At 37.2% G+C, this 23,378-nt stretch overlaps 1 protein-coding gene across 2 annotated transcripts in view; it reads left to right on the top strand.

Moving 5' to 3' along the window:
• The window catches only part of STAM2 (signal transducing adaptor molecule 2), a 33,431-nt gene that overhangs the window by 5,549 nt on the left and 4,504 nt on the right, over positions 1-23,378 (top strand). The window contains exons 2-12 of one of the 2 annotated variants that reach the window (XM_084643167.1): positions 899-983; positions 3,345-3,420; positions 3,677-3,772; positions 11,500-11,646; positions 13,439-13,508; positions 14,421-14,541; positions 16,003-16,097; positions 17,151-17,233; positions 18,667-18,754; positions 20,669-20,723; positions 21,497-21,650. In XM_084643167.1, coding sequence (XP_084499293.1) covers positions 899-983; positions 3,345-3,420; positions 3,677-3,772; positions 11,500-11,646; positions 13,439-13,508; positions 14,421-14,541; positions 16,003-16,097; positions 17,151-17,233; positions 18,667-18,754; positions 20,669-20,723; positions 21,497-21,650 — 1,070 coding nt within the window. Of the gene's footprint in view, positions 1-898; positions 984-3,344; positions 3,421-3,676; positions 3,773-11,499; positions 11,647-13,438; positions 13,509-14,351; positions 14,542-16,002; positions 16,098-17,150; positions 17,234-18,666; positions 18,755-20,668; positions 20,724-21,496; positions 21,651-23,378 lie in introns of both variants that reach the window. The other variant, XM_084643166.1, reaches the window with a different exon arrangement.

Here is a 23,378-nt window from a genome sequence, read left to right as displayed (position 1 = left end):
TAAATGACATTAGGCCTCAGAGGGAGGTGGAGAGGGTGAAACACAATAAAAGGTAGATGTGCAGAAACACTTTGGATGGATCACGGGTCTGTACAAAGAGCAGTTTGTTTATCGCTATGTCTTTTCCTCTTACCAATTCCTGACATTGGTGAACTGTCACTGAAAGTCTCATAGAAGCATGTGTTTTAAGAAGGCATTTGAATAAGGGAGAGGCTAGTTTATGAAAACAGTTTAAAAAAAATGAAAAGGTGGTTAAAGACCTTTGTTACACATTTCATAATGTACAAACTTAACAACCTTGGGGAAAATCTAAATCTGAAGGACTGACTTCAACATGCAATAGCTAAACAAATTATGTAGTATAGTATATAGTTCAATGTTTAATGCTGTAAATTATTAAGTACTGTTTTTCACCTTTTGATTCCAATGCATGCTAATCATACTTATTCATCTTGCTTCATAATATAAAGTGTCGTGTGTGTATCACAGGGGTTCTCAAACTAGGGGTCAGGACCACTCGGGGTTGCAAGGTTATTACATGGGGGGTTACGAGCGGTCAGCCTCCACCCCAAATCCTGCGTTGCCTCCAGTATTTTACAATGGTGTTAAATTAAATACACTTTTTAATATATTTATTGGGAGGGGGTCGCATTCAGAGGCTTGCTGTGTGAAAGGGGTCACCATTACAATAGTTTGAGAACTACTGGTATATCATAAAATACTACCTATAAATGCAAACAGGGATTTAAAATTGTTTTAGAAATTAATAAATGTTAGCATTGGTTTAGAAAAGACATTACTCTTTTAATTATTTATATATAAAATGGTTGTTCTGTCATATTCTGAAAGCAGCTAGTTCACCAAATTATAAAGCTAAATTCCATCTTTTTCTTTGTAGAAAAAGCCACAAATGAATACAATACCAGTGAGGACTGGGGTCTTATTATGGATATATGTGACAAAATTGGAAGTACTCCTAATGGGTAAGATGTGTTTCAGCTTCACAATGTCTTACTCCACATTCACTTAAAAAAACCCCAACACACTGTACACCACCGTTAGAGGAGTGGAGCTTCCTAAAATGTGTATCTGAGTCAACTATGCAGAAAGTAATATGATCAATAAACACTTTCGTAAACAGTGCTAACAATGACCATGGTTGGCTTTAAAGTGCTCCGAGAAGAAGTTTTGAACCTGCTTGAAGTTTCTTCCAACAGGATTTCCAGCGGAGTAATTGGTGTACGTTTGACTCATTCCAATTTTTATGCAGTATTGCACAGTAAACCGAGTTACTCGTGATAAATAATGTAGCATGAAATTTCTGAAGCATCCAGGCCAGGAGGAGAAAGTACAACTAAATTCATTGCAGAAACTTGTCTAAATTGAAAAGTTACCTCTGATGAAAAGTTAGTGTATATGTGTTACAGGGAAGTGTAAGATGGATGGAGGTCAACATGGAAAAGTGGGGTCAATATCAAAATGGAGTTTAATACTTTTAAACACAAGCAGTAATTCAGCCGTCCTATAATAGTCAAATGTGACTGCTGATCTCTGCCTCTAGATTGGCTGACTTTTATCAGTCAAAGGTAACTCGTTTTATAATGTAGTTATCTTTGCATTTGTCTATCAACATAGAAATCTCATCTGTCTGAAATCTTTTTTTTACCTACTGTTAAAAATAATGCTTAAGTTTAAGATTACTGAACTAAAAATGACAAGAAAACACATTATTTTTCTCTGTATATGTGACACCACACACCGGTCAGAGTCTCTTGTTTGTGTGAGCTGTTAAAAATAATGAAATTTTAGTTATAAACAAAAATTAAGAGGGTTGGACTAGATGTAACCACTGAAAGCACATAAACTATCTTATGGGGCGGAGAGGTGATTTTTCTATTACCTCCCCTAGGATATAAGGGTGCAACCTCTAACTTGATAAAGGCTCTTCTGTCTTAATGATCTCCCACAACCAAACAAATGTTATGGGCTTCTTAGCCTTTGAGAAAAACAAGTCAACTTTTTTCCTTAACACTTCTAATATCCATCCTTGTACATTCCAAATGATTTTTGTACAGCTGTTGGGGTAGAATGATTTAAATCAATTTTGTTAAAAAAATACCACTGTTTTTAATCAGGTTGAAGCTGTTTAAAAACTGACTTTAGAATTAGTGCTATTGTAATTGTAGATTAAAATCTATAACAAGCTAAAGTGTGTATGATATGGGTTTTTTAATGCCACTACTGATGACATATCTTATTTGAAGTTTACAAAACTGCTATAGGCAAAAACAAAATACTGAAAATCAAGGCCCTGATACAGGAAACACTTAAACAGGTATGCAATTTATTGAATTACTCTTAAAAGTAACTTCAACAGATGACCTAGGCTTTTAAAGTCAAGCATGTGCCCAAGTGTATGCGACTTTGGGGCTATAATTGTATTTTAACTCTTCTCACTCAGTCGTATCAAATCTTTGTCATTTTTAAAACAAAACTGCTTCAGTGTTGGTAATGAAAGGTTGTTTAGACTTTCAGTACACTAACAAAGTTATTGTGGTCTCTATCTACCACATGTCCAGTTTTTCAAAAATAGATTAAAGTGAGACTTCTCACCCCACTGATTTCAAACTGCAAACCTGATTGAGAAATATAGCCTGATAGGTTCAAAAAGTTGAAATGTTCCTGTTGAAATTCCGTATATCAAAGGTGGCGTTTGTTTACAAATGTAGTATGGGCTCCTTTCTTCTAAATTTTATTTTGTGGTGTTTTCACTGTACGAACATTAATGAAGTTCTGGACTTACTTTTTCAGCATAGATGAGCATTTTAACTGTGAAACTTCTCCGTTGAAAAAAAAAATCCATAAAACCTGAAATCTTTCCAACACTTAAGAAATTAAAAAAAAAAAGAGTACAGAACAGCTGCTTCAGCAAGTTGACTCTAAAATAGGTAAAAAGAGCAAATAAGATTTAAATTTTAAAAAATCATTGTTTTTATCCACCTAGATCTGTGATTTTTTTTCCCAATATCTAGACAAAACACACTTTTTAAAACATGGCAATTGCTTCTTCGTATAGAGGGTCTTCTTCCTTGTTGTCTATTTCAGGTCCATCTTCTTCAGGTGGTTCTCTCTCTAGCCATGGGTGGTAATTCCCAAGCTGGTACTGTTATGGAAAACTTGAGTTTTGGCTTGGCTAAATTGCTGGCTTTTAAAACTTGTATCATACATTTCATTGGCTGACTTAACTTCCCTGGACGCTAACAACATGGTGACATTTTAATTTGTAATTCACAGTGACTGAACTATACTATACTATCACTGATATTCTCTTAATTCTCTTCTAGAGCAAAAGATTGCCTTAAAGCCATAATGAAAAGAGTAAATCATAAGGTCCCACATGTTGCTTTGCAAGCACTAACGGTAAGTAGACTATACATTATTTTGTGGAACTTTACATCTGTATCTTTATGTACTCAAGCAACCATTACAGCCAAACTCTGTCCATGAATACACATATTTAATGCTAGATGGAGTTGGTGGGAGTTGGCATGCTTATCTAAAGATGGAATTTAGCCCATATTACTCACTTTTTTTTTAACAACAAACACTCGTGTTTTGAACAAATCACTACCATTGCTGTCTTCAACGTTTTTTGCAATTTTATTTCTGTTGTCAGCTGCTAGGAGCCTGTGTGTCAAACTGTGGAAAGATTTTTCACTTAGAAATATGTTCCCGTGATTTTGCAAGTGAAGTACGTGGTATAATAAATAAGGTAAAGTATTATAACTTACTAAATATACTTAATATAATAAGAATGGATGAAATTCTTGACACGGTTTTGCTCTCTCAGTATATTTGTGGTAAAGCTTAGTTTATATGCTATAAATAACATTTTCCAATTCTGATGCGTTTGAAAATACAACTGACTGACGTCTTACTCACCACTGAAATCTGTGAATGCTTTAATTTGTGGGGGGAAAATGCTAAGGAAGTGACTTGCAGATATCAAAGGTTGTGACTTAAATAATTTGCAGCTAGTTACTATGGGAATCTTAAGAAAAAATTATGGAATGTTGCTAAACTTGGTTCACTTGGTAATGTTGAGGTCTCCCCTACTTGAAGAAACTATCTTTTGCTTGAGTGGGAATAAGTTCATAGGGAAAAATACTAACCTAAAAATGTTTAGGTTAACAACAGTAAATGTTTAAGCTTAATTTGAGAAGTAGAAAGCTGTTATTAGATTTTCTCAGTCTCAAATGGCACACACAATGCTAACAAAAAAGAAACAGGAAAGGGAGATGTAAGCCTATATGGCAAAGTTCAAGAGACTATTCAAGTCAAACAGAAATCCTTCAAAATATGGAAATATAACTCCAGTGAAGCCATTCAGCAGAAGCTCAAATTATAGCAGGCAGTAGGTAAGAGAGAAACTAAGGGCTAAAAATGGATTTGAAAGAGCAAATAGCTAAATATTTTAAAACAAGAAATCAGGGTGGATTTGATTTAAATCAAATTGATTTAATCATAATTTAAATCACTAGTCAGAAAGATTCGATTCAATCATGGATTTCTACATAAAAGTGCATTTTTGTGGTTGTTATAACCTTAATACATATTCTTCACAACTCAAAGATAAATGTAGGTTTCATTTTTAGAAGGTACACACTATACATTTTTAAAGTGATTTATTTTGAAAACTTTTCAGATTAGCTTTACAGCTATATCAGAAAATGATAATTGTTTGGTTATTTCATTTACCAAAGGTAATTGAAGCAGATAGTTCACCTCCCAATGACTTCATAAATATCTCCAGTTCAACAGGTTAATCATTAATATTTGGAGGATTTTCTTGCCATGCTGTATTAGGAGGAGAACATCACCAGACAGACATTTAAATTGTTTTTTTTAACTAAAACAACAACGTTGTGTGTTCTGGATTTTTTGCTTCAATAGTAAACACATAATATTTTAACAAAACAAGCATATGAATTTTTGAATTTAGTTAAACATTCAAGTTTTTAAAAATCAGGTTTGTTTTTAACTAAAATAGTTAAATGAAATATTTTTTTTAAAAAAAACCCCAAAATTAAATTGACTATGTCAGCCATGTCAACACAAGAAACTTAAAATATTGGCTTCTGCAGCTAACTCAGTCGTCTTCACCTTCATTTTCCTGTTTGTTCATAATCTGGAAAAGAAAAACAAGCTTTCCTGCTTTATCAGGTCCCAAACGATTTCTCAATTTGGAATGAATTAGTCCAAAGGAAGAAAATATTCTTTCTACACCGGAGAAGAAGCTACTGCTGTTAAAAGTGAGATTATCACTTCAACAGTCTCTGAATCCAAGTGCTTAAGTGACTTCCTACAGTTCACTGGTGTGACTTTCTTTAAAACATCATTCGCAAACATATTTCTTGAATGGTTCACCCTTAACTCTGAAGTTTATTATAGTTGGCATTATAGAGGGATGATTGCTGGATGTCCATGTCATAGCCAACTCCTCTTCTTCAGCAGTTAAGGTTTGACCCTGGTACTGAGTATTGAGAATATATGCAAGAAAATGAGCTGGAGATAGTGCTTGTCCCATTCTTTTTTTTTTTTTTTTTTTTTTTTTAATGCTTGTAATTTAACTCTGTCATTGCATATTTCTCTTTAAGATCTCACTCAGCTCCTCCCAGATTTCAACAGCGTCAGCAATAAAGCAGCTGTTTCCGTGCATTTTGTTCAAGGCTATAGAAATAGGCTTCAGGGTACTCAGCATGTGTTCAACATTTCTCTTAAGCCCAATGTTGAGAACTTTGGCTGTGACAGTGCCATCTATTTTTTCATGATTTTGTTCACAAATTGTCATCTGATTAGGCCAGTTCTTGATATAGTGCTCAAAACAGTCCACTACTGAGTTCCATCGCACGTCTTGTGGGAGAGTTAGCTTGGTTCCTCCCACTTTTTTCAGAGCGGCTGCTGCAAAGTGGTTGTTACAGAAATATTTTTCAGTTTCAACAATATTAGACTTTATTTCTGGAACACTGAAGTCTTTGGCTAGGAGTTGCATCAAATGATCACTGCAACCGTATGTTATTAGCTTGGGACTCTCTTCTAAATAATTTCTTCTCATCTTGGATACAGTGGTAGCATTGTCTGTGCCCAAGCCGCGTACTAGACATTTGAATTTTTTTTCACAGTTTGTTATAACTTTTACTGCTGCTACTTGCAAGTATTCTGCTGTGTGTGTATTTCCTGATGTATCAATTGTTTCTGTAAAGAAGACATTCCCATCTTCTGTTGTCACACAGGCACGTACAACAGGATCATTGTGGACATTGCTCCACCCATCAAGACTCAGGTTAACAATTTCACCCTCTAGACCTTTTGCACACTGCTCAATTTCTCTTTCATGCACTTTATCCAGCAATTTGCCTGGAACATCTGCTCTGTTGGGTGGACTGTATCCTTGTCTTAATGACTGAACCATGTTAATGATGTATGGGTTCTCAATCATACGGAAAGGAGAGTTTGTTGCATAAACAAACCAGGCAGTTTTTTCATCAATTACCTCTTTTTGTAATCTGCTAGTTCTTACCACAAACTTATCTATGGTTGTTTCTGGATGATGGAGATTTTTTTCTTTTTGCTACAGGTGATATACTGTGGCTGTGTGACAAATATGATGCGACTGAAACACTGTCCTTGGCAGATAACTCTGAAACTATAGAAAATGATGGTGATCTTGAAGGTGGATAGTCTTCATAATCCTGTATGTTGAGGATGGATTCTCCTGAACAAAATAAGTCAATGCAGTTATTTAATTATTATTACCAAACTGCTCATTTAGTATTACTCATTGCATTCACTGACACTCAGTACTACTTTAAAGGTGAAATTGTAAAAGGAAGATCTGCCTATTTCAGCTATTTATTTTTTATCACAACTGCATCTAAAATGATAGTACAATAGAGTAACAGCTATATTTTTTTGCTCAAACATGAGAATTCAAGAATAGTCCAGAAGGAAGACCAGCAGTCCTTAAGAAAGACGTATATAAAGTAAATAAAAACGTTTACCAACCTGAAGATCCTGCATGTTCAGACATGTTCCTTTCATCATCTTCAAGGCAGCTTCCTCCTGAGTAGGAACACTTCTCATGATGATGTTTCATTCGGGCAACCAGGCCTTGCATTTCTTTGTTGCACTGTTTGCATTTTGCACACATGCCTATCTTACCCACAGATAGAGGAACTTCATTAAAATATTCCCAAACTGGGTCTCTTTTACAGCCTGCTGCCATTATAGGGTTTTCCCTTCTAGTGAGAGAATGGTATGGTAGATCTCAAATCAATGAAGGCTACACTCAGAAAGACCTCAAGACTTCTGGAATATGCTACTCAAACAGTTTCACTTTTGTTTCTACTGCCTGTCCCTTCCTTCTCACATTTATCTCCAGACTTCTTCTCCTTGTCCAGATCTATTCTGCATCCAACAATCTTCTGTTCATTGAGCTTTTTGAAACTTTACACTTTTTAGAGGGAAGGGATTGACTCTGTGTACACAAATTTGCAGAGGGACAATAGGGTTGAGGTGTGTTGTTCTCACCTCTATATATTATTTAAAAACATTTTTGCTGTTAACAAGCATGTTATCTCTGGAGACGCAAATCCACAGTTTGAGAACTGCAAAACTAAGCGTCTCTGATGGTATCTTCTAGACTGAGCACTGAGTCCCATTGGGTAGATAGAAAAATTAACCTAAATGATCTATACAGAAGCCCCTGGAACCCCATAAGATCCATGAACTATTGGAACTCATTTACAAAACTTTTCTTAAACATTACATGATTATATTGTCTCATACTATAGATTTAGAATTTATAATCCCTGTTCCATGATGGTATCTTTGAGCTATAATGTATCTTAATTAAAACTAGATTGGATTTTTTTGATAAAATGCTTTTTGAGGAAAAAACCTATTTAAATTTAAAAAAAAAATCCCTTTCTTTTTTTTAAATTAAAAAAAAATCCTATTTTTATCCACCCTGCAAGAAATTCTAATATGTCAGAATCAGGAAGCCTGGTAAAATAATTGGTGGATCACCAGGCGTTAAAAGGAGTAATTACGAAAGCTAAGGATTTTGCTGAGGAGCTAAATGACTCAGTCTTCACCACATGGGCTGTTGGAAAGTTTCCTAACCCCAGATCTGCTTAGTATTTTTTTTAAATGTGAGGGACTATCAGAAATTGAGGCGTTAGAAGAGATACTGGAACAAACTGATAATTTAAAAAGCAATAAGTAACAGGACCCAGATGGTACCTCCATGAGTTCTGAAGAAGCCCAAGAATGAAAATGACTGAGCTGCTAACAACAGTATGCAATCTTATTAAAAAAGAGCAGCGGAAACAGGGGATTGGAGGATAGCAAATGTTTAACCCCTATTTAAAAAAAGGCTCTGTGGGTGACCTGAGATATTAAATACTAGAGTGCCATATAATCTGTACCTGGTAAACTGGTTGACATGACAATTAAAAATAGAATAATAGAACACCTGGAGGATCATGATATCATAGGACCTAATCAGCATGGTTCCTGCAAAGGGAAATTGTCTCTCATTAATTTGGTAGAAGTCTTTCATAGTTCATAATTATGGGGCGAGGGATTGAGTGAACATCATTGAAAATGACTAGGGACATGGGGAAACTCTACTGTGAAAAGAGATTGGGATTGTTCTTTTTAGAAGGGAGGGACATAAGGACATAAGTATATAAAATAATGAATGGCATAAAGAAGGGAGGTTGGGATATTCTGTTCATCCTGTCTCATAACATGAGAACAAAGGGACAGTCAATGAAATTACTTTTTACACAGCATGATTAGACTGAAATTATGCCACAGGTTATTGCAGTGAGGCCAAAAATTTAGCAAGACCAAAAAGGAGTTTGGAAATTTATATGGGTAACAAGAATATCCAGAGTTTTTAGTGCTAACAGTTTGTTGAAAGGGATGTTAAACTTTATGCTTCAGAATTTAAGCCGATCTCAGTTGGGGATTAGGGGAACAGGAGGGCAGATTATCTCACATCTGCTCTCACCCCACCCCGCCCCCCCAGTTAATCTGACACATGTTGTACTGGACACTGCTGGAGACAGAATACTGGATTAGATGGATCCAGTTTGGCAATTCCTGTGTTTGCTGCCCTTACTCAGGAAGAGGTATTGGTTATGAGGTATAAAAGAGAAAAGTTTTATGGTGAATTATGCAATGGGAGGTCTTCAGCCCATGACTACCAACTCTTTGACCTTTTTCTTTTATTTTTGGATTTCATTTTCATTTCTTGCTCCCCAGTATGCTTCGGGGAAAGAGAGAGTAACTTCAAACCACCATCAGATTCCATCATCACCCATCATCTGGATGTTTAGTGCAAACTGGTCTTCCATATCATATTAGAATGACCTCTACTGTTTATTCCTTCTGACAAAATTTCTGATGGTTTACCCTTTAGGAAGGAACAAAAGGAGGAATAAGTATCAAAGTCTGCACTCTCCTCTTGTTGCCGAGATAATCTGTCCTTCATATTCTGTTAAAACAATACTTGTAGTTGAGAAGTGTTCCCTCTAATCCTATTGAAAAACTGGGTCTACCTAGGGATATTGTTCACCATGTGATTGGGAAAGTCCCCATTCTCCTCCACTGTCTTTTCATCCCTTCAGGAGAAAAGGTCGTAAGAATGAAAAAGAGCATCAGAAGACTTGCACCTTTTCCTGGCAAATGGTAGTCTTCTTCCTTAAGAAAACTGTCCTAGGGCTGCTTTTCACTGTAAATATGCTCATGCTGGTTACTGAACATCTTAAAGAGGTTTCTCTGGAGTAACAAGTGACTTCATTACAGCAGATAAACTCAGTCTTAATCCTCAAACATCTATGTTTTAATCTTGTGATAAGATTGTTATTAAGCTATATTTATAGTGTATTCTGGAGCATTCTCTTTAGTAGTGTTGTAGGGGAGAGAGATACTATCTGATGATGACTTGCGTTTTGCACGTGGCTTGCAAACTCAGGTCCAGGTCCTTGGCTGGTGTAAATTGGCATAGCTTCATTATGGGTAATGGAACTATGCTGATTTACAGCATCTGAGGATCTTGGCTGTCTTGTGAGAGAGGCTGAAGGGCTTTAGAACTGATCCCCTTATTATGTGAAGATCCTTTCAGAATAAAACCATTGGAACACTGTTAGATAAAGTGAATAATTTTTCCAAGGTTAAAGCAAATTCCACTAACTGGTTTTTGGCATGTTAGACATACTCTCAATTACACCTGCGGCTGGCCTGTGCCAGCTGACTCGGGCTGAGGGTGTGTTTAAGTGTGGTGTAGATATTTGGGCTCAGGCTGCCTGAGCTCTGGGACCCTCTCACTTCACAGGGTCTTAGAGCCCGAATGTCTGCACCACAATTAAACAGCCCGTTAGGGTGTGTCTGCACAGCAATATAAGCCTAGGGTATTGGAACTAGAGTCAGTGGACCTGTGTCGGGAACCCTGGGCTTGAGCCTCTACACTGCATTTCTAACCCTAGGTCAAGGATTTTCTGACCCGTGCTTGAACCTAGGGTTGTGGTGTCCACGCTGTCCAGACCTGAGTCAAAGTAACCCTACCCCAGCGTGTCTAGTGCCCCTCCCTCTCCCCTGGTGCTGACACTCTAGACCAACAGATGTGTTGCACTGTGGGAAAACTACTGCACACACTGTTTCCTGACTGTAATTGTGCTATCGGTGGGACTCAGATGCCCAAAAGGAGAACATGAGTACATTAGCTCTTTTGGTGGGTGTCTCAGTAGAGTCACTACAGTTTGAGAAGGCTTTATACTGAACTACCATCTAATCTGAGAATTGGGCTCTCCACCTCTAGGCTGAGTCACGCTGGCAGGAAAATGCCCATGTGCACCTGTTCTGAGGATAATTCGGACATCCATCTCCAGGGCTGTCACACTGTTAAAACGAAACTTTGCAATTCTTTTAAAAAGGGGACATTCAATGAAGGTGTTTTTATATGTTTGGGGTTTTTTGTCATAAAACATAGGTTGCGGAGGAAATACATACATGTGTGTCGTCATTGTCTCTCACACCCCCACCCCTCCCACACTCCCCGGGCCTGGCTGTGGAGCAGTGAAGTTTATCCCCAGGGCTTTTGTGCAGCGTGCTCCAGCAACCCCCAGGGATCCCTGTTCCCGCTTCACCCTGGGAGGCAGGGATAAGGGATCCACAGGAGGTTGTGGGAAAATTTTGGGGCTGGCTCCCACTCACTGTCCTCATAGTGTACTCTGCCTGGGCATGTAAGATATAATGCACTATTTAAGACATGCCGGCAACATATACAATCATAACTTTATGTGAGTGTTTGTTGTTGAATCTCCTTTTACGTTACAGGGTTTTGAATTATTGGCACACAGTGATTTCTGCTCTTTTTATGTCTGTAAACATCCCTCTCTACACAGTTGTTATTTAACTTTGTCTTTATAGGCTCATCCTAAAGTATGTGAAAAGCTAAAAGCTTTAATGATGGAGTGGTCAGAAGAATTTCAAAAGGACCCTCAATTTAGCTTAATATCTGCAACTATTAAATCTCTTAAAGAAGAGGGAGTAACTTTTCCTACAGCTGGATCTCAGGTAATGACAGATATAATTCTGATCTGACACATGCCAAAAGACTTTTTTCATATTATATTTCTAATGATGTGCTTGTGTTTTGAATATGGGGGTAAGAGACTGATAATCTATTGAAGTGACATCTTTCTGTTGCTGTTTAAAAGAGCAGGTTATAAAACCAGAGGTGGCTTCATGTCCCCATTTAGGAGTGACCTCCCTTCCAGAACCAGGCACACATCTGTTCATTTTCCTCTTTTACTACTTTCCCGCCTTCAGAATGTATGAGTGGATGACTAAGTTGTGCTGCATGCTGCCACTGTGGAAACTGGAGCGGCATCTGATGCTTGACCATCCCAGACTAAGTCAAAACTTTTCTGAGCTGTCCAGTAGCTTGAATTTAAATGCCTTGCATGTTGTGAGTCCTCCCTCCTGTGCACTTTCTAGGTGTTTCTGTAGCACTAATGGTGACTGTTTGAACATCTCACACATTAACTTATTTATCCTCACGATGCCCCATGAAATGAATATTGTTGTCCCTGTGGTCCAGATGGGGAGCTGAGGTACAGAGAGATCAAGTGATCTTCCAGATGCGTTTAATCTGTTGCAGAGCTGGAAACAGATCTCTTAAGTCCCTGTCCTATTTCTTAACCACACAACCATCCATCCATTCAGGAATTGCCCTTCCTCTGGGTGATGGGGGCTACCCCTCTATCCTGGTATGGCTAGTTCTCTGTATAGTAGGTGTATGGTACATTCCAGAATTTGGCTAGAATAATCACAAACAAAGAAGACAGAGAAAGTATTGTGTGCTGCATAAAATAGTTCCATGAACTTTGAATCTTGCCCTACTTAACATTGAGAGAGGTGCTTTTTGTCTGCTAACCAACTGGGACTTGTCAAAACAAAAGTAAGAGACTGGACTTGGAGGTAAACGCATATGTTGTAAATGACAGATATGGCAAAGATTAGAATTCATGGATGGAGAGTTCTTTGACCAGGCTTGCACTGCTGAACTACTGACAACGAGTTACACTTCATTGTCTCTCTTGTGGATAAAATTTTATGTTTGTGTCTTGACAGGCTGAATGTTTTCAGCTACATTACCTCATGCATTGCCCTACAGACAAGTGAGATTGAAGGATTTATTGCTCATTAACATTTGTTCTTGCAAAAAATGTTTGTTTAGGACTCATGAGAAACCGTATCATTGCTGGGGCCTTACACTGAGTCTACTGTTGCTGGGCCTCAAGGCGCCTTCTCTGCTAGGGTTTATGGAAGCTTCAAGGAGAATCCCACCCTGTTGTATATGCTCCTTGCTTTTTTCCTGTTAATCTCTTTAAGGTAGCAGACAACCAGTTTTACTTCCTTTCACCCTACACGGAATACTCGTAGGGGTGGAGGGTGGCTCTTCATCATCACAGCAAAAAGGTCTTTCTCCTTTCTGTAAAGCCTAACCTAGGTGCTGTTTAGTGTGACTTCCTCTGCTGTTGCTGTGCTTACATGGAATTGCATTGCAACAGTGGGGAGTATGAGAGGCTGGGGGCATACTGTCCTGCAGAGAGGCATGGAAATAATAGTAATAAATGGTCTCCTTGTGTCTACAACAAACAAACAACTGAAGCCGTGGGGAGTAAATTAAAAAAAAAAAAGAGGGGGTGGGGGGTGAGGGATCTCCACTTAGTGATGAAATGATGGCGTGGTACGTATGTAATACTGTTACATATACATTCTTTTTTTAAAAAAACACAGTAACTGTAGAGCTTTCTTTTTTGCTTGAAACATAGCTGGATTCATGTTGCCAATTCATTTGCAGACTCTCACAAGTGCTGCCAAGAATGGTGCATCATCAAGCAAAACCAAAGAAGATGAAGATATAGCTAAAGGTAAATTATTAGTCACAGCCTTTGGTTAGAAATGTTAACACTTATAAGTGTTCTATACTTGTGCTCTGAAACACATTTTGTTAACATGCATACATTTTCCACTAAAAAAGAAAACTGTAGCCAGAGAAAACTGTTCCACAGAATGGAAAGTGATAAGGGTGTGGAAGGTCAGGAGAGAATAATATGCTATTTTTAAAAAAGCTTTGGAGGAGGTGGTGTATAAGAGGTATTACACCCATATGCAGTCCACTGGCATGGGCCTTGGAGGCACTGCTTGTACTGCAGCTGTTCCTCCTCTTTATAGAGCTCTTGATCTCCTCTTCCCTTCTGCCCCATCCCATCTCTTCCTCACCTCCCCATCTGTCCACTCTGAAAGATGGAGGTTTTAGAATGGTTTTTATTCTTTATGCTCTCATGTTGAGTACAGATATCTTTACTCACATGACACAGCAAAGAATTAGTATACAGGATTTCTGGTACTATCAGTAACATCACTGTGTTAGCATGAAAGCTGTGTCTTATAGTGAACTTGAAATTCCTATTGTAATTAACATGTTTGCTTTTATAATCTATTTCAGAACTTGTTCATGGCTAGTTTCTTCTGAACTTTCAAATTGTAGGGCTAAGTAAACTTATTGAAGTTTAGACAGGTTAAAAGTTTAAGAATAAGAAATTTGAATTCAAAATACCTTTAATCAGAAGAACAGCTATATATCATGTTCTTCATTTTAAAAATATATTCTATGAAGTTGGTCTTTCACTTTTCTCGTTTCAGAAACTAAAATTATTTATACATAAATAATAAAGTATACAGACTTACTTTTTTTGTTTTCCAAACTGTAGCTATTGAATTATCTCTGCAAGAGCAGAAACAGCAGCAAACGGAAACTAAATCCTTATACCCATCTGCAGAAATTCAACAGAACAATCAGAAGGTCTTAAGGAAGGTGCGAGCCCTGTATGACTTTGAAGCTGTTGAGGACAATGAGCTCACCTTTAAAAGTGGAGAAATTATCATCGTTTTGGATGACAGGTACAGTGTGTTTAGATGAAGGTGTATTTTATTATTGAAACATGATGTTGGCTGTGATCATTTAAGTTGGTTCTTTATGAGCTGTGTTCTGCGTGTTTTCTTTTTCTTTCTACGACTCCTTATATTGCCCTCTTTTACACCATCTATTACACTTGGAACAGCTTCCAATTAATAATTTCTAAGCATGTCTTATTTTTCTTTCAATTACTTTTAGCTAGCCTGTGCATAGATCTTCAGTGAAGTCAACAGAGCCCTTTATTGACGTCCACATTTCATTTGTCTTCAGTTTAGATCGGTACTATTTGTGTCTTTAGTCTGAGTACTGTGAAGCAAGGATTTTTGCTTTTGACCCTGACATAAAGCACTCTGTACATCCAGTAATGATGTATAATAAATTCAAGCTCCATCTAGAAATGATAAAAGCCCTGGCTACTGACTGTGTCCACATTTGTTCAGGTACAAAATGATTAGGACCATGTTTAACAGTTATGTTGTCCTTTAAATCATCGAAGTGCTCTACAGACTAATTATAGATGTAGTCTTAATGGGACAGTCATAGACTTCTTTAATTATGAATTTTACTCTTCACTGTTGCTGCTGCCACCACCAGCTGCCCTGACTTCAGCTGGAAAATAAAACTTAATTCTCTGCCAGCATTGTCCTTATTTAGCAAACAGTGACTTACTGTTCCTCCTTTTTCTGCTAGTAGGCATTAGAGCAGAAACTGTAGCTCTGCCTTTGTTTTTCCCAATTTGTGTAATATTTGTACAATTTTTAGGTTAAGTTAGTGGGATGCAGTCAACTCAAAATTTAGTTAATTTGTGACAAGTTAAAAGAAGCTTCAGGCACTACATTTCCCCCGAATGGTCCTACTGATTTTTGGTGTGTTACTACTACAGTTTTCCTGTCTGTAAAAATGCTTTTCCTCTCCTCTGTTGCTGGGTGAAGGTCCCATATAAATCAGAGAAACAGACTGTATTGAGACGGTGCTGTCAAATGCACAAAATTGAAGAAAATACACTGCAACTCAAAAATTAAAGTTTATGGGTGAATTTCAGGCAGATTGTAATTCCTAAATTGACAGCATCTTTTGACTTGAATTTCCTCCACTATACAGTAGAATAACACAGAACATTGCAGGTCCTATAGGCCTGATCCCGCAAGTTGTTCCGATCCCTTGATTACCATGCATTTTGCAGAAGGTACTCCACAATTTGCTCCAGTGGCCACACAGCCTTTATTTGGGCAGTGTTATCACTGATATTGATGAAGTTTTGCCTGAGTTAGAGGGTTGAGGATTAACGCTATATTAATAGCACTTATGGTTTCTAATACCTCCCTAATAACTGAAAGATAGAATGATGGAATAAGAACCTCCAGCTATTTAGAATCTATTTGTAAATGTAGTTTTTAATGGTATGAATGTTTAAAGTTTTCTAATTAAACATTTTAATTCCTCAGTGATGCCAATTGGTGGAAAGGTGAAAATCAGAGAGGAGTAGGACTATTCCCTTCTAACTTTGTATCCTCTAACTTAAATGAAGAACCTGAGACAGGTAAGTTACATATTAAAAGCTACCATGTGATGCTTTAAAAAAGTGGGCAAGTGAAATATTCAACTTGGCTTCTCTGTAATCCCTCAGTACAGCAACTTGCCCAGGGTCATGCAGTACACCAGGAAGAGAATCCAGGGATGGAATCCTGACGCCATTTAAGTCAGTGGGAATTTTGCCTCTGGCTTCAGTGGAACCAGGATTTTCACCCCTGTTTTTTTGTCTTCTTTTTGCTAAACCTCTATACTGTCCTGTTACAGAAAGCTGGTTCTGTTGTTTCATGTACTCTGGTTTCTCATGAAGAAAAAATTATATTTGAATCCAGGAATCTACCACCTAAAATGTTGCCGGAATATAGCCTGGATTCTGTGTGCCATTAGACATGAGTTTAACACTGAATTATATTCATGCTCATGTGTAACTCAGTTTAAGGTAAAAATTGATACTTTGATTCACACCAGTACTTTCAGAAGTAATTCTATGTATACAGTGTTGTTGTAGCCATGCTGGTCCCAAGATATTAGAGAGACAAGCCTCTCTCACCAACAGAGGTTAGTCCAATAAAGGATATTACTACCTCATCCACCTTATCTTTATAAGTTAGTCTAAACATTTACATGAGCATCTTAAAATTCCATGATATAAAACAGGAGAATGATGGGGTTGTTTTAGAAATTGGTGGTCAAATAGACACTTACCCTTACTGACTTTGAGTCACAGTTTTGAATGTTTGTCCAAGGAACAATGGATTAAATTCCAAGTAAAATCTATCACATTCAGAAACTGATCAACTTGGAGTTTGTTTTGCTGTAATGCAATGTTTTCTCCCCTCTTCGAAGACCTAAGAGCATCACTTTCTGGGAGTCATTTGCTTTTTTTTAAGTTCTCTTTGACTTTAAAGATTTGCCATCAAAGACTGTATTTGTACTCGGGCCTAAGGAAACTGTTTAAACTATGCAGTGTTGAATATTTGTTTTTTTAGAATAGGAGGGTGTATTTTTAGGATAGTATAGTAACAAAGATGAAGAAGAGGAACTGACACTCATGTTCTCTTAGCTCCTGTGGATAAACCCCTTGTTACTGAAGATACTACAGAAGAAGTTAAGACAGCAGAACCTGAACCTGTTTATATAGATGAGGTATGCAATCATTATTTTAGAAACTTTTTGATTGTTTTTATATTACATATAAACATAATATATAGAAATACATACACACAGTGAAAATAGCATATAAATAATAAAGTTCAGTGTGCACTACAAAACCATGGGGGTGGGGGAGGATGGACACCTGTACCTATAAAGGTCATGTAGGGCATTAATAATTGAAGTGACTAAATAGATACAGTGAGAATGTAGTCCACAAGTATAGGGAACTAATATATACTGAACTGCAAAGGTATGCAATAGTTTCATGTGTGACTAGACTTCCTTGTATTTTTTCCACACACTTCTGTTTGAGTCCATTTTTTCACTAATGCAGTAGTAGAGATCTCACTCAGCCAGTCTGTGTATGAGGGAGGAATTGCAGATTTCCATTTTCTTAAAATAACTCTTTTGGGAAAGCACTGAATATAGCATTCCAGAACACACGCATTTGTTGACAGGTATAGAGGATGTGTGAAAGGTTGGCTTTTGGCTGCTTAGATCTCCAATACTCTTTAAGCATTGCCAGTCTAGCCTTAAACACTCTTGAGTCCACTAGTACCTTTTAATATCTTGTTCTGGAAGCAGACATTTTTAATGAATACAAAATGTGGAGTTAAGTGTTTTGTACAAGTTTTATGAAAATATTAGTCTGTACATCTGTTATGGAGTAGTCTGCCACTGAAGGGCAGTAGTAGCCCTTTAAGGTTTGAAAGCAATAGATATAAGGACCTAAGGGGGATATGGGTAGAGAGAAAGCAGTCCCAGGATTTTAGTGGTGCTGGGGAGGAAATCCTGTCATTGTACCTTTAGGGGTCTGGGGCTAGGAGCCTTGCAAAGAGGGCAGGGCAAGGCTCCCCTTTCCCACCAACCAATTGGGAATGAGCGGAGAGAAGAGGGAAGCTCATTAAGGAAGGACTGAAAAGAGACTGAGCTATAGAAAAGAGAAGCTCCTATAGAAGGAGCTGGGAGGGGTTTCAAAAAGAGATTGTTTCCAGGTACAAGAAAGAAATATCTCCTGAAGGAAAAAGTAGTTGGACTGAGCCCAAGATGATGAATGTCTGTCCCCAGGTGCATCTGAGTAAGGTCTGCCTTTCGCTTCTGACTGTCATTAATAAATGAGACTCTTGGAAGCGGATGTTCTTCAGTAAAAAGGTCTGTCCGGACTTGCTTATAACCCAGGTGAAGGGAAACTCAAGTAGAGCCAAGCTGCAGCACTGCACCTGACTGAAAGAGGTGTGCTGGGATGACTTCTCTGCTATCACAACCTCTTTCTGTGCTGACTGGTGAAAATAGACAGTGGAGAAAAACCTTGTTTAGATCTCTTTATAAGAGAGGCATTTTTCCATTTTCAAATGAAAACTAGAGAACTCTGTGCTATGTTTTAGAGATAACTACATTTTAAAAATCTTTTATCTGTCATTCAGGATAAAATGGATAGAGCGCTGCAGGTACTTCAGAGTATAGATCCTACAGATTCAAAGCCTGATTCACCAGACCTTCTAGACTTAGAAGGTATTCTTATCAGTATTCTTATGAGTATTACTAAACATGCTAACTTTAGTATGTCATTCTACAGCTAAGAACAAAAGCATAGGTTTTTTGTTTCTCTCATTTTACTTGAGAGGTCTCTGAGCTTTAAATGTAAAGTACTCTTGGTCTGTACTGATAGAAGGCTCCAATAGGTATGTTGGGCTTGGGACTTGGGTGGTATTAGGCTAGTATATGGTTGGGACCAAAATCTGCAATTGTTAGTTAAATAGAATTCTTGTTATATATTGCATAATTGACTTACTCAGCCTCTGAAAGTTAGGGCACTGAAAACATCACTTTGAATGACCCATGGTGCTGTCAGAACTCTGCTTGAGGTGGAGCTATTTGTCCCGGAGGAATAAGTGACTCTGGGTAAAGAAACTGGTAATAGCGTTTGATATTCTCAAATCCTGTTGCGCTATATGAAAATGTTTGCTCTCTGTCAAGAGCTTCCCTTGGAGTATCTCATATGAACATGTTCATGTACACATTATAAAAAATACCTCCCTAAACTAATCAAAATACCTGTTTTGTGTGTGCTAGGAAGGAAAAAATTAATGCCATTTCTGTTCTTAGAGAAATTATGCTAAGAGGATGAGGGAGAATATAACCAACTAAATCTATTTCTTGAGACTGGGTGAACTATAATTGGATAGATGTTTTAAAATACTATATCGCTGTAAAAAAAGAACATCAGAATGGCTATACTGGGTTACACCAGTGATCTGTCTAGCCCAGTCTCTTGTCTTCTGACAATGGCCAGTGCTAGATGCTTCAGAGGGAATTAACATGACGGGATTTATCAAGTGATTTATTCCCTGTCATGCAATCCCAGCATCTGGCAGTCAGAGGTTTAGGGACAGCCAGAGCATGGGGTTGTATCCCTGACCATCTTGGCTAATAGCCCCTAATGGACCCATCCTCTATGAACTTACCTAATTCTTTTTGAATACAGTTATACTTTTGGCCTTTACAGCATCCCCCTGACAATGAGTTTCACAAGTTGACTGTGTATTTTGTGAAGACGTACGTCCTTATTTTTGTTTTAAATCTGCTGCCTATTCATTTCATGGGCGACCCCTGGTTTGTGTGTTTTGTGAAGGGGTAAATAACACGTCCTTAGTCACTTTCTCCATGCTATTCATGATTTTATAGACCTCTATCATATCCCCCTTTTGTTGTCTTTTCTAATCTGAACAGTCCTCGTCTTTTTAATCTCTCCTCCTATGGAAGTTGTTCCATAGCCCTAATCAATTTTTATTGGCCTTCTCGGTACCTTTTCCAATTCTAATCTATCTTTTTGAGATGGAGCGACCAAAATTGCATGCAGTATTTAAGGTGTGGGCATACCATGGGTTTATATAGTGGCATTATATTTTCTGTTTTATTAAATATCCCTTCCTTAATGGACAGTGTACACTTAGTAATGGAGGGTGTATTTTACATTGTAATCCTTTTCTTGACAATATATTTAGTGATTTTTAAATCTCTGTCACTGCATGAATTCCTAAACGTCATGCAAAATGCAGTCTCATTGGTGGTGGTATGCTGTGCTGTAGCTCTAAAGTAATTGATTTTCATTAGATGTAGATGAAGCAGTTTTGAGAGGATTATTTGAGAAATTTGGTGAAATTTCAATGCTGTTTGTAGGCAGTAGTTTTAGTTATATAGCAAACTAATTCTTGCTTTCCCTCCTCCTTTTGAAATAACTGGAAAATTATTGGTTTCTTTAATGATGATATTTAAAATTAAGAGCAAAATTTAAAAAAAGACTAGGTAGTAGACAAATATTATAATCTTTCCATTAATATGGCTGTACTCGGCTAAAATATATTCTTACCCCTGACTAGGGTTAAAGTTTTAATTGTACAATATATTACACTTTTGTCTTCACAGACATCTGTCAACAGATGGGTCCTATGATAGATGAAAAACTAGAGGAGATTGATAGGTGAGCCGGTCTCTTTCTTGTGTTTTCAAACAAGAAGTACAACGCTGTTACATATGCTTCACCTTTATTTGTCAGGGTCTTAGACTGGGCATGGGATTACCACATTTTACTATACCTGTCCCCTTTTTCACCTACCTAAAATAAAAAATATAGAATATAAAATTACAAGCTCACTCTTTATTGTTTTAACTTCTTAATATTTAGTTTGATTTTCATTTTAGTGGGGCCTTAAAGGCCCCAAACAAGATCTGGACCCTGTTGTGTTTGGGTTCTGTATAAATAAATAAACAAGATGCAGTTCCTGCCCTAAAGAGCTTCCAATCTAAATAGGGAAGAATGTACAGTTGCAGTTTTTTCATTGACAGCAGTAACAGTATGTCTAAAATTTTATGAGCCTAACTTTCAATTTGCTGATGACTGTTATCTATAAGGGAACATACTCAAATGCAGTGATTTCTCCTAGACCTTTGAGGAGACTTGATGATAAATGGGTAAAAGAAGATAGCAAAGAGAGAGTGACAGAGTTGTTTTTTTCAATTTGACTATAAGAAGAATCCCCAACCTCTTCTCTTGCGTACTTTCCCAAGGTTCATCAGTATGATAACCGGAATGGAGCTGGACATTTTAAAAAGACAAATAAATGTCTTTTTTTTTTTTTTTCATATTTAGTTAAGACTGTGCTTAAAGACCTTCTTAGTTTAACTGTTGCAAAATACCCAAAGGTATAAGTAACTCTGAAGGAGTTTTGAGTAAATTGTTTGTTTTTTAATCAGGAAACATTCAGAATTATCTGAATTGAATGTGAAAGTTCTAGAAGCCTTGGAACTCTATAATAAACTGATGAATGAAGCGCCTATGTATTCAGCCTATTCAAAGCTCCATCCTCCAGCAAATTATCCACCCACATCAGCTGGTGTTCCAGTGCAGGTCAGTACCCTTTTCAGAAAACAGAGGCTTTCCTAATATGCATCTTCTTTTTAAAGGGTGATGATAAAGCATAAAGGAGAACAGGCTTTATTGCTAGCTTCTAAACAATTCGATGTTTCCTCATGATCATTAAATCCTGTAGAATAAAATGTACTAGAACAAAATAGGTATCTTCTAGCACTAAAATGCAATTGTTAATCTTTGCTGTATAGTTAGTAGAAGGATGTTGTATTCTGAGTGTTGAAGTTTAACAACCCAGTTAACTAGTTTTCTCAGTGACTCACTCAACAAAACATTTTTTTATACTCCTGTGTTTCACAGAGGGATAGATTTACTGAGTCATATGTCCTTCCTTAATCCCAAAAGAAAATGTTACTCTATTTATTTTCAGGGACATGATTGAACTTTCTAATATGGTTGCATCATGAGGGCAATGCACTTCTTCCAGATATACTCATTCTTCTTTGGATATATCACTTTGGGTGTATCACTATCTGGTGGGTTTTTTCCCCCCTTTTAAATAACAAACACCTTGTGCATTAGTGGGTTAAATAAGTCCAATATTGGATTCAGAATGAACTCTTATGTACCCAACATATGTTCATTTATGAAAGCAAAAAAGGAGAAAAGGCAAGACGTATTTAAAGGAGACACTTAGAAAGAAAAAGTAGAACGTGCCTGCATATTTTAGGTGGGTTTTAAATGAATGTTAATTGTTCAATGTGAAAAGAATAGTTACCATAGTAACTGCCACATCAAAGAAGATGCACTTAGCCATTATACTGTGCTTTGAGCTCTGGAAAATGATGAAAAATTCATTAGGGGGAGAAAAGAAATTTTGGACATGAGACAGCTGGAGTTTTTAATATTGCTGATCTCTTCTGAGATAGTGCTTTCTGATGTGGAAAAAACAGCAAAATGGTGCTAAGCACAGCTGTATTGCACAAAGTTATGTATTTCCATCTATGTATGTATACTTCATTCCAAATCCAAAACCAGTGTGTGCAATATTCATATTTGATGTGTGTGTAGGCTGTATTGGCTTACCCTGCCTGTGGCTTGAATTGTAAAGACTTCAAGAAAAATCAGTTATTTACATAGGATACATGCCATTTAATACACCGTGGAAATGTTCTGCTCATTTAAGTATGTCTTTAAGATGCAACATTTCACCAGTACAAATAACCTGATAAACGGGGTCTCAACTTCTGTTTCTCCTTTATCAAGTGTGAATTATGCCTCCTTAGTGTTAATTTCTGCATTTCTTGACATAATATAAGATTTATAGCAAGGTTAACTTTTTTCCTGTCGCGTACGTTTATTTATCTCCTAGCTTATGAAATGTACTAACTTACAAAGTCACTTAGAGTGTATATACAAGGGAGGTACAGGTTAAAAATCACCACCAAATCCTCCTGCTGAAAACATTTGCCTACAGTGTGATTTGAAATGGCAATAGTGCAAATTAAGGATGGAATAGTTAGAAAAATGAGGCAGTGTGAATGAATGTAGGCAGTGCTTTTATCACCTGAGGGAGCTGCATACCTTACTGCAGCTAGAAATGTCTTCAAATGAACATCAGCTAATCTTCCTCTAACAAAGTTTGTGATCCACAGTATCTGTGTATCTTCTGTTAAATTCCCATCCACACACATGCTTGGGAGATGGGGGAAGCGGAGAGAGTTTCATTCTTCGAGATGAGATAGTCAAATAAGTGGACTTCCTGAG

The sequence above is a fragment of the Lepidochelys olivacea genome, assembly GCF_965140295.1.
Source record: "Lepidochelys olivacea isolate rLepOli2 genome assembly, chromosome: 11".
Taxonomy (NCBI): Eukaryota; Metazoa; Chordata; order Testudines; family Cheloniidae; genus Lepidochelys; species Lepidochelys olivacea.
Note: the sequence above shows the minus strand (reverse complement) of the source record. Positions and strands in the feature narration are given on the sequence as shown.